The 12047-nt window shown below is 38.1% G+C and overlaps 2 protein-coding genes across 3 annotated transcripts; both read right to left on the reverse strand.

The window, feature by feature from the left end:
- Positions 1–1560: 1560 nt before the first annotated feature.
- On the reverse strand, positions 1561–3518 carry LOC121980009. Its single transcript, XM_042531982.1, has one exon. The coding sequence runs from the start codon at positions 3343–3345 to the stop codon at positions 1684–1686; it is 1662 nt and encodes a 553-aa protein (XP_042387916.1). The 5' UTR covers positions 3346–3518; the 3' UTR covers positions 1561–1683.
- A 960-nt stretch (positions 3519–4478) lies between these two features.
- Positions 4479–10490, reverse strand: LOC121980011 (chaperone protein dnaJ 49-like). Of its 2 annotated transcripts, none has more exons than XM_042531984.1 (3): positions 10310–10490; positions 9090–10237; positions 4479–4777 (listed from the first exon to the last, which is right to left on the reverse strand). In XM_042531984.1, exon 2 carries the CDS (start codon positions 10209–10211, stop codon positions 9105–9107), a length of 1107 nt encoding a protein of 368 aa, XP_042387918.1. In that variant the 5' UTR covers positions 10212–10237; positions 10310–10490; the 3' UTR covers positions 4479–4777; positions 9090–9104. The 2 variants fall into 2 exon arrangements, with proteins under 2 accessions (XP_042387918.1, XP_042387919.1); XM_042531985.1 differs by having other exon boundaries at positions 10300–10490.
- Positions 10491–12047: the final 1557 nt, after the last annotated feature.

Genomic DNA, 12047 nt, shown 5'->3' on the forward strand with positions numbered 1-12047 from the left:
CTTGGCATTGCATACAACTTTCACCCATCCATTACTCTACATGAATTGATTTGACAACTTGGTTTAAGGTATAAACTAGCTGAAGCAAAGCAGAGTTGGTCTTGACTGAGACAATAAGATATTTCCAGCAAATATGATCTCAAATGCCCTAAAAACCAAGGTCTTCTGCATGCTTTACAGTTATAAACTGTCAGTCAAATTTTTTCTACATAGTAATGAGACTCAGCTAGGAAAGTGTAATGGTTCGATTTCAATCTTATGTGACAATTGTTTCTAGAAGAAAGATGTTTCTTACATTTATAGTATTGCTAGATTCAAAAGGCTTTAGTCACTGGAAAATGCTTTCAATCAAAACTAAACAAAAACAAAAAACTTACATTAGTGGAGATGACCAACACTTGGAGGAAGTCAGTTTCTCCAAGTAGCACAATTCTTCATCCAGATCCTCTAACTAACATTTGAATTATTGGGCCCTTTAGGAATTTGTTTTTCCAACTTGATTTGCTTGGTTCAGTCAGAGTAAGCAAACGATATATTGTTTAAAAAATTAATGCATGAAAAATTAAAACTAATAATAATATATAATAAAAATATAAAACTTTAATAACTAAATATAAGAAAATAAACCATAAATATATACCAAAAAATGTAGAAAATATGGTCCCCATCTTTAGTTGTGCTAGGTTCAATATAAAATGTATATAATAAAAATCAGAAATATGAAATTAGAGAATGTTTAAAGTATAACTATATTAGGGAACAAATGTAAAATATTAAATATATAATGTTAAAAAATATTTCATTACAAAACATAAACATTATTTTAGAATATAGATATCTAAAAAAATAAAAATATTTTAAATATTCAGTCAAGATTGATTTAGATATTACTGTGATTATATATCAACAACTAAACACCAACTTATAATTTTCAACTAAATTTTATATGCAAAACTAATCATGTAGGAATAAGCTAATTCTTTGCAAACGACTGCGAAGAGATCAGTAAAACATTTTACATGTAAAGAATCTTACATGAAACATCAGTATAGGAAAAAGAAACTTGGACATGAGGATGGCAACATGTAAGATACTCACAAAGTTTTAGCTACTTGAATCCAAACCTGTCACCATATCTGATAACCATACCCATCTGACAATCAACATGGTTATCTATTTCTCTACACAAAACTGTCCCATAATGTTAAGATAGATCGTTACCCTCAACAACCTGTAATTTAGTAGGTCTAATGGATCTAAGCCCTATAAATTCTTAATGTATCTTGTGTGCATGTACCATCACGTTACTTCTTCAACATGCCCAAATATGTGTCAACATCTTGAGAGTTTGCTAGGGTTTACGAATATTAGCCCAACCCACAGAAATAAGCCAATAACTGAAAATTTTACACTAACAAAGAGATGTCTTGTGACAATAGGAGAAAGAAAGGGAAAATGAACAAATTGCTATAAATCAAAACTGTAGAAAGGAAACAAATAGCAAACATACAAATTAAAACTGCTCGATATTGTAATTCAATGTTTAATGAGCATAAAATAGATTCGATTAAAATTGCTCAATATTATTCAAAATTGATAGAATAAGTACCTGGACAAGGATCCAGACAAAAAGAAGCATATCCACATTCTTCTCAGCCTCCCATTCTTTTTTCATGTCAATGCTTAGCATGTATTGATACCATCCTTACAATCCATGGTTAGATTATTGAATGTCTCCACACGATTCTTTGCTCTATAAAGCACCTCCGTGTCCACTGCCACCCTCATATACCCATCAAACTCCACCGGGAGCCCATTATGTAGCGCCATGGTCTCATTGTACCACTCGCTTGTGTTGCCCCACATCTCCTTATAATCGTCAAGCAAATGCACCTTGTAGTGAGATCTAAGTTTATCAAAATAATTGTAGAATGGCTCATTAGTGGCAATGTATAGATTCTTCTGTTTCCCGATCACCTTAGTTAGCTTCTTCACTAATGCTTCTGGAGATGTGTCTGCATCGAGATTGGGCCACAGCTCCTTGTTCATCACCTTGTCTCCCCGGACCACATGTACCGCATCATAGTCCCAATCCATCTTCCCTGCAATCTCAGACACTATGTTCATCAGCCGCTTGGATTTCCAAATGGCTTGCCATGGCCTCTGAATGAATTTAGCTGACCGGCCCTCGCACACGCGGTACCAGTAATTTTCAGGCTCTGGCCCATCGAACTGCCTCCAGATGATGGTGCTCCTGTCCTCCTTGAGCTGCATCGGAGTGACCTTATATGTTGGCACCTTGCGGAGGGTGATCTTGCTGGAAGCACGCTCCCATCGGCGCCAGTCTCTCAAGAACTTAGTCTCCTCCGCCAACGATATAGACTCCTTAAGATGCTCGAAATCGAAATAGTACCTGAAATCCTTGCCCTCATCATCACGGCCACTGGGATTGTAAGTGGCAGCCAGGCAGATGTTTAGATCCATCACGAACGTCCGGTTCAAATACTGGGCTTCTCCGAGGGCGCAGAGAAAACTCCAAAGATACTGATTCATTCCCTTGCAGTAATCCCCGCCACGAGTGTAGTAGATGTATCTTCTTCTCTGGAAATCCGATCCGAGCTCTGGGATCGTGTCATTGATATCAGCATCAGGGATCTGCGCAGGAGGGGCACGCGACGACGGGGGCCAGCGCCGCGGAGAGGACTTGGGGGCAGCGTTGACGCCGGAGCGGAACTTGCCCGCGGAATCGACCTCGTAACTGCAGTTCTCGGCGGAGGCGAGATGGAAACGGCGATAATCCCTGTAGCGCCGCCAAGACTTCTCGTGGCGGTTGCGGAATCGCCAGGCGGCGTCGCATTCTCCAGGGTTGGATCCGGTGACGGGCGTGTCATAGCTGAGGAACACGATGGACCGGCCAAAGATCCGAGCGTTGAAGCGGCGGATCGCGTCGAGAGCGCGGGGGTCGGAGCAATTGAGAGGGGAATCGGAGTCGCATCCGGAGGTGGAGATCCCTGTGGATGGAGGTGGGGTGGTGGCGATGTCGGAGGAGGAGTTGCCAACGGCGAGGGCGAAGGTGAGGTCCTCGCCAGTGCGGAGGACGGAGTCGTCGGTGCGGAAGGTGGCGTTGGCGAGGACGGCGTCGAGGGACTTGATGAGGGCTTTAGGCGAATCGAGCCAAGGATCGGGGGGCTGGTAGGTGATGGCGACGATGGTGAAGACGAGGACGGCAAGGACGAAGGAGCCGAAGCAGACGTTAGCGACGACTTTAACGGCCTTCTGGCTCAGAGGCGCCACCTTCTCCACCGGATCTCCGGCTGTGGCTCCGCTTCTGTTGGAATTCTTCATCAGAAAGTTCTGGAAACGACGGTATATAGAAAAGGGAACAGCAGGCGGTGGAGTGGATTTAGGGGGACGGAGCGCGCTTAACGGGAAGGAGAAGCCAAGCGACCACTGTTGCTGGTAGGAGTGATTGTGTTCAACTTCTGTCGGAAGCGTTAGACAAACTGCTTGATAATTTCTGATTCGTATATATTATTAGCTGAATTTAAATGTGAAGAAAATTAATTTCATTAATGAGTCAACAATTGACTTGTAGTTTTTAGTTAATTGTATTACCGCAGTTCTAATACTTATTTAAACTTAAATATTTGTGAGTTTTGTCTATTGCTTTCTCATAGCCCCTCTTCAGAGAGATGTGAGAGCAAATCACATATTTGTTCTAAGATTTTCGTGTCTCCTTATTGGTTATTGGTCAGATGATCATAACATCCTTATAATATGCCCTGTATCTAGAGATGACAATTACATCCGAATTCGATAGAGGATCCGACATCCGACCCGAATAAAGGAGGATATGGAGGAGGGATTATCAATACCCGATACCCGATCCAAATACCCGATTAAATAATATATATACATATATTAAAGAAAATTTTCTTTTCCCAAAATCAACTTATTATTTTTGTTGATATTAGGAGGAGACTATATAGATGTTTAATCTATTTTTTTTATTATATATATATTTTTTTTAATAGGTTGTTAATTTTAATATATTTTTGTTGAATGATAATAGTTGGATAGAAAAAAGAAAAATTATAACTATAGAAGATATCTGATCATTTAATGGGTATGAGTATACCCATCGGAGATCCTATACCCGATGGGTATGGAGACGGAGGATATAGAATCCGATCCGAACCCGACCCATTGTCATCCCTATGCATCCTTAAGATACGATTTAACCCATCTGATTGATGAAGAAACTTAAATTTAAATTGCTCAACAAGCAAAGTATTATTTTTCATCACTTGCAATATTTTCTCAAAAGAAGATGGGTGAAATTTAAATTTATCAAGAACCAAATAGAATTAAAAATGCACCAATTGCAGAAGAGAAGAGGCAAATCAAGAAACTTGGCCCAAGTGCCCCTGATATGGTTTTAAAAACAATGCAGCAGGTTTATTTAAGTAAGATTCAGGTTGGAAGAAATCTCAATACATTATTATGTCGAGCAAACAGATTGGTTGATTCCATCATACTGACTTTGAAGATTTCTATACAATAAACTCTGAAGATCAATAGTCGTAGGTCTTAAAGATACATCTAATTAAAATGATATCCCAACCGACAACAGTTCCCTCCGGATTTAAACTGCAGGCTTCAAAATCAGAACAAGGGGATAGGAGTCTTATCGAAACGTCGTAGCCTCAGGAGTACCCTTATCCGTTAAATATACCACAAAAGAATTTAGGAACTTTGATATCAAACCGCCATAAACCTGCAAGAGAAAAGTCGGTTATCACAAACGATTAAAGCAATAACAAGATGGAATACGAGCAAAAGTAATCTGAACGAAAGTGCTAGCAGTATCTTGAAAAGGATGATTGCAGCTGCAGGTGGATTCAACCGACTAATGCCTGGAACTAACACGCATTTTGAGCATTCAACTCCAGAAACATTGGATTTAAAAAGATAATAATAATAATAACCAGATCTGGAATTGGATCAGTTGAGTGCAGAGCACATTGGTTTATGGCCAGCATTTCAGATTGACCCAAATTTCACAGACTAGATTGAAACACTAAACTCAAAGAATTCAACCAAGATATTGGTCAAAACTTACAGCCACGGTACTGACAAAAAGGGACCGCCGTCTTTTGAGCAGAGTCGACCAAACAACACCATTGAACAAAACATTCTTTCCACACATTAAAAAACTATGGTTTCAAGTAGCATTCAGATGTCAGGCTTTGCCTAATAAACAGAAAGATATAATCTTAAAGAATATTTTAAAAATGAGTAAGTGAACAAAAAATTGACAATACCACATCAGACAAGAGTAAGATGGTACAAATTTTTATTGAGATTTTGGATGCCATACGGGTTTTATGCTGGGGAAAAAAGAACTCAACAAAGTCATACTGAACACAAATAAAAAAGTTGGTGTGGTAAACATAAACACCAAGTTCTTAAAATTTGCACATGAAGTGGCATGCATCTGGATCATGAACTAGGAATATTTTTTTATATTGTGAAATGAGATGATGAAACAGAAAAAAAAAATGTAACATTAAATCACAACACTGTTGTTAATTGCTAAATGATGTGCATGGTAGTTCATAGCTGCGTGGATAAACAAAAATTCTTCAACCCCAATAATTTGGTTTCGACTGGAATAGGCCACACGGAATTTTAAAAATAGAAACAATCCATGACTAGCATATAAAAGACAACAAAAGTTGGTCGAATGACCAAGTGAGCCCCTTTAGAGATAAAACAGGAAGGAGCATTAGCAAATTTCTCTTAGCTTGAAATAAAATAGAAAACTTAAACAATAATGTCAGTCAAAATTATCATTACAGGTAAACATTTATTTTATTGAAACTAAAGACCGATGCTTATGCACATTATATGGCTTATTCTTGAATTCACCATTAACATTTTATAAAAAAGTAATGCATACACTTAAGAGCAAATTCAAGTTTGCACTAAAGGAAGAAAACAAAATTGCAATTCCCTAGGTATTGATTTATGGTGGAAAGATGTACATGAATCCCATTTTTCTAAGGGAAATGGTTATATGGATCTTAAGGTCATTGAGATTAGCACAAGTATATACATTTAGAAATAATGTCACATGTGCATGTATCTTTTAATTCTATCAAGTAATCTTTAACGTCTTCTATTGGCACCATGTATCCAGATTGTTACTGTTAAAGTAATATAATGTCTTTGATTATGTTGATAACATCATAATTAATTTTCTCATTTTACCATCTCTTTCGACAAGATCTAATTGCTTGAAAATGAAGACACTATTTAATCCCTCTGTTCGAGTACAACACAAAGACCCATCTTATTCTCGTCTTAAATGTTTTGGCCCTGACAACTGACATGAGAGATGGAATATATGCTAAGATGTTGATATAAATGGTTAAAAGGTGATGAACCTATTAAATGGGAAATCTACAAGACAGATAATAAGATCATGTCATTGTCAAAGTCTGGAAAAATTACAAAATTTGACGGGAAAAAACTTAAATAATTTCCAAGATGAACTATTACCACATTCCATGGAAGCATAATCTTGCGACAACATTTGCAGACAAGTTAAATAATAAAGCAAGATGCCATACAATAGTGAAAAGTGTAAAAAAATGTTAAATTTTGTAGGTTATATAGCAAGCATGACAGAGATGTATGGTTGGTTCACTTCCACGTCATGGAGGCACTTCAGCACACAATTAATTGAGTCCAATTGACAAAAGAGGGGACAAAGTAGGACAAAATCCATGGATTAAAAGACATACCGAAATGCTTCTGTCTGAAATTGAGAGTGAACAAGTGAAAAGACCAAAAGTACCCTCTTGTTAACATAGTATTTTCTACACTCAGCTCACCCTCTCACTGCCATCGTCATTCCTAGCCTCTCCCTCTCCAACCTTCATTGCACTGCCTTCTTTCCCCTCTCTGAATCTGAGGTCACCGACATTACTATATTGTTCGATGTAAATCTTTGCTGTGGCCTTTTCCTTTTGTGACCTCAAGGGCAGTTCTAAGGTGGGCACAAAAGCAACATAGGCCCTAGGGAAGCTTCATCTAGTGAACACCTCACTCTTTCCAGCTTCATAGAGAGCATGGGGAAGTACCATGCATAGAGAGCATGGGGAATCAAAATAACCTTGGAGATCTAGTTGTGGGCTTTTGTAATCTCGCTTGATGGTAATTTGATCATTTTGATTTTTTCCCCTAGAATTGCTCTCTTCCTCTTCGAAGGTAGGTACCAAGTAAATAACTGTTCTCCCTAGAGGCAGAGGTTCTTTGACCATGTTTGATTCATATTGACTTTGACAACCATGCTTCAAAAATCAGCTGTTGATCTAGGAGGTACAACGATTACGCCCAATATGTGCAAGGAAATGGAAAAAAAATGGAGAGCTGTGCTTCTTATGCCCTACTGAATCCACCATTAATAAGACAATACATGATGAATTATGTAACAAAATACAGGACAAATGCCTTCCTTATTTGGTATTGATCTGAAGCAAAAGCTGTAACGGTGGAATAAAAATTGTGAACAAAGAATTCAGTAATTTTGTGAGTGATGAAAAAAAAGATGTGACGAATATTCTGCCAAAGGATACATCTATCAGGTCAACAGTCAACATGTATTAATAAATAACTAGTTTTTGGTTATGACTCAATTTGGACAAGATAACCTGTGTTAGAAAGCAGAATTTTTTAGATGGCATGTTTAACTTAATCAGTAACTTAACAGGACACCAAATATACCATGTAGCTCAAATATCAACCCCTTTCAAACCATAAACACTTAATATGAATCATATATATAACACACACACATTGACAGAAAAATAAATAATGAACACATAATTTGACAAATTATAAAATATAAAATGACGGTTAAAGTTCATAAACACAAATCCACATGCAATCAATCAACGGTAATCTCATGAAACCTTGAGACATCAAAACCAACACGCACAGTTAATCAGCAGTCTCACCACTAAACCATGATGGCATTATCAATACAAAGGCCAAGGCAACTTGATTTTATATCACACAAAACCAAGAAATGTATAATTAACCACAATATAGTAGCAATATGCTAAATTTTAACCACGGTTGCCAGTTTTCTAGAGATAGACAGCCTTCTCATAAAATGAATCACCCAAAACAGCATGCATAGAGCAGTCTCTCCAAGAAACCAAGATGACAATATCAGTACAAAGCCTAAGGAAAATTGATCTAGTATCACACAAAACCTAAGAGATATTAAAAAGTAATCACAACCTAATAGCTGCCAAATTCAAACCAAAATTGCCAGTTTTCTAGAAGCGTAATTATTCTAAGATTACTAGTTCAAATTCATCCACAACTAGTTAGTTCAAATTCATCCAAACTAGTTAATGAGGGGAGATGGAGGCATTGATGATGGCCAGGTTGTGGAGCAGATTTAAGAGAAAGCAAGGAGAAGCTGGTTGCATAGCTGGTGCTAACGTATAGTGGTATGCCTCTTGGATGAAAGGCGGCTTACTTCAATTACAATGGAGGAGAGAAAGAAACAAAGTATGGCACGCAAATGACAGAAAGGGAGGAGAGAAAGGCTCAAATAACTCTTTCAAAACCTAATCCTATAAAGGAGACAACGATACCAAGTAAAATTTGGTAAAAGAGAATACTGCATGGTTATTGGTTAAGACTAGATTAGGAATATATTAAATAAGACATAAACCTAAAGTATCAATGTGAGATTAAACCCTAAGACCAATAACCTTATTAATCTAATATCCTATAAACATATATATGTGGTCTCATATCACAGTATTATCTTCAACATTCAACTTAGCATTTGCATCTCTACTATATTAACTTTTTGTGTGTTGTTTCCTTACTCTCTAACTAGGATTCACATATGTAGATACCTAAAATTAGACTGACCAACAAAAAGAAAAAAAATATATATTACTCAAGAAATTAGAGTAGATAATCTAGCAAATGCAAAATCTAATGTTGCAAAGTTAAATGAACTATTGTTGCAAAAATTGCAAAGCTAATAGTGCAACAACCTTGAGTTAATGGCATCAAGCTGTCGTCTGAAACTTCTGAAGCATGTCACAATGTGGAGTCTGGTAGGACAGGCCCCATTGCCGTCTCTGTAATTCAACGCGGCAGTTCTGTGAAATAACCCCCACATAGTCTCTCTCTACCTGTTGTTCCAAAACGGTACGTTTTTGACTCTGGTAAGGATATTCTTCTTCAAAATTCACAGATTTGACAAAGTACTTCACCCCCCTAGATGTCTCGAGCTTATGCTCATAAGGATAACTTCGGTTAAGTGTGTAAATGGGCTCATTTGATGGAAGGAAGTTCAGCAGGAGCAAAAGAAGGATAGGCAAAATTTGTACTAACATCCGAAGGTTAGGATTTATAGAACCGTGCACCTCATGAGCGCTAGGCCTACCCATACCACCAGTCCTAAATTGGAAAGTGCCAAAAGGAGTGGCAACCGGAGGCCCTCCCCCGTAGAAGAAATTCCTAAAGATCTCATCAGCATCGAAGTCATCTTCGTAGAAACCATTAAACCCATGACTCCTACGCTGTGCAGCAGGCCGTGCTAATGCAGGCTCATCTGAACCAGACACATCATACCTTTTCCTACTCTCTTCGTTGCTAAGGCACTGGAAGGCCCTAGAGACTGCCTTGAAGGCTTCTTCCGCACCAGGCGCCTGATTTTTGTCGGGATGGACCTTCAGCGACAGCTTCCGGTAGGCTTTCTTAACGTCTTCCACCGTGCAACCCCTTTCAAGCCCCAGTATCTGATAGTAATCCTTTTTCATTTTGACCTGCCGGATAATCGTAATTTGCTCCTCTGTATACTCTCGGGACGAACCAGACCCATCGGAGTTAGCTTTAGAAGAAGCAGCCGTCGCACGAGCACGAAATGAAGCACCACCGGAGGGTCCGTCAGGCTGGGGGGCGGCGTTCGACGATGCAGCAGAATCATCGGGACCTCCAGACTTGCCACCATCGGGTGCTTCGGCGGCCGACAGAAGTCCCTCAATTGGCAGCGTGGGGTCAAGGCGGCGAGCTTTGGAAAGGAATTTGAGGGCACGAGCTCGATCTCCTGCCTCCAAGGCATCCTTCCCGATCCGGAGGCACTTGAGAGCCTCATCTTTGTTCCCTTCCATCGCCAGATTTCGATCAGATATTGGACCTTCAAAGAGATCGAGAATATGACAAAATTATGATTTGGAAAATGGCATGCGATAGATCTACCTTTACATACAGTTGGGACCGAGAAGGCCTTCCGCTCCTGAGAACGGGAGGGATCGAGCGGCAGAGATCCGTCTGAATCAACGGAAAGAAAGAAAGAAAGAGGAAGAGACCGAACGCGGAAGGTAGAAGGAAGGAGACGACGGGGGTGGGGAGCGATGCGCACGATACGATGAAACCCTGCCCCGATCACCAGAGAATTTCTCAAAAAAGAAAAACAAAAAGATTAATTTCTGTAGGGAAATTTGCGTTTTACCACCGTAATTTTATTATATTGTCAATCTGCCTCTCATACCTAGTTGAAAGAATTTTTTATAAAAATAGTTGGGGCAAAAGTCAAAAAGCACGTTCAATTTTTTTGGAATCACAAAAAAAAAAAAGCCACTATACGTTTTTTTAATCAAAAGGCAACCCTTCAATCACATACATTTACTTTGTACTTATAAAACCTCTCCATAAATTCCATCAATGCCACATCAGTACTATATTAAAAATAAAAAATCTTACATATTTTTCTATTATAAAAAAATCTCTCAATAAAAGACTTCTTTATGGATCACACTATTAAAAAAATCTATCAATAACTCCTTAAACAAAAACTAAAAAAATATTTTAATAAAAAAACAAATGAAGGAACGACTTTATATACATAAAACAGCTCGTTCGTTAAATTAAAGGAGCTCCCTCCCACTTAGCCAAATAGGAAGGAGCTCCCATTGTGGATGTTATCTTCCATTTAAATGTTGAATCGATTAGGTGCGTTGTAGCCATTAGGATTGGGCTGCACTAGGCCCCAGTGCAGCTCCAGCCCAACAACTGGATATCTGGTAGCAATTGGGTTTTATTTTGTATCTTTTTCTTTGTCATAGTAAGTTTTGAATACCTTTTTCTCAGTTACAATTGTCATAACACGTGTAGATCAAGACAGTTGAAGATTCTGACTCCAGCCCAGTGCAACTCCAACCCAACAACTGGATACCTAGTAGTAATTGGATTTTATTTTGCAACATTTTTCTTCACTGTACCAAGTTTTGAAGACCTTTTTCTCAGTTATAGTTGTCGTAGCAAGTTTAGCCCAGGGTAATTAAACATTCTGGTTATGGTTATGGTTGTAGTAGCTACGAAATCATAGCTGCTATAACTATTGCAACAATTAAAATTTTGTAGTTGTTAGAATACATTCAACTTATTTAGGATTTAAGTAAGAGATAATAATGGAAATAGTACGGTATACAATTAACAGTACATGTATACAGTTAACAGTGGGATGGGGTGTCCTTTTGATTAAAAAATAAAAGGGATGCTCCTTTGCTTATTTGGAAAAAAGGTCTTTTTTTTATTCTTTCTCAATAGTTTTTTACCGAGCTAGTCCTTCCCTCTATGGGTGAACAAAAATTCGGTTAAACTGAATTAATTGACCAAATCGACAAAAGTTAAAAGTTCGATTAATTCGAAAATTCATTTTTTTTAGAAATATTGGTTTAATAGGTTCGGTGGCGATTTTGAAAATTGAAATTCGGTTAAACCGATTAAACTAATATTTTGAGTTGAACAAAACTAAACCGGAACTAAGCCAAACCAATTCGAATCAAATCGGAACCAAATCAGACCGATATTATGAGTTGAATCGAATCAAATTGGAACCAAACCAAATCAAACCAAATCAGAATCAAACCAAACCAAATCTAACCAAAAATTTCGGTTATTTCGATCGAAAACTAAATCAATTGATGTTTAATCGGTTCAGCCGG

This window comes from Zingiber officinale, chromosome 5A (assembly GCF_018446385.1).
Source record: "Zingiber officinale cultivar Zhangliang chromosome 5A, Zo_v1.1, whole genome shotgun sequence".
NCBI lineage: Eukaryota > Viridiplantae > Streptophyta > Magnoliopsida > Zingiberales > Zingiberaceae > Zingiber > Zingiber officinale.

Excerpts from the sequence above, each read along its gene's own strand:
- LOC121980009 (XM_042531982.1), bottom strand. The coding sequence starts at position 3,345 with ATGAAGAATTCCAACAGAAGCGGAGCCACAGCCGGAGATCCGGTGGAG.
- LOC121980011 (XM_042531984.1), bottom strand. The coding sequence starts at position 10,211 with ATGGAAGGGAACAAAGATGAGGCTCTCAAGTGCCTCCGGATCGGGAAG.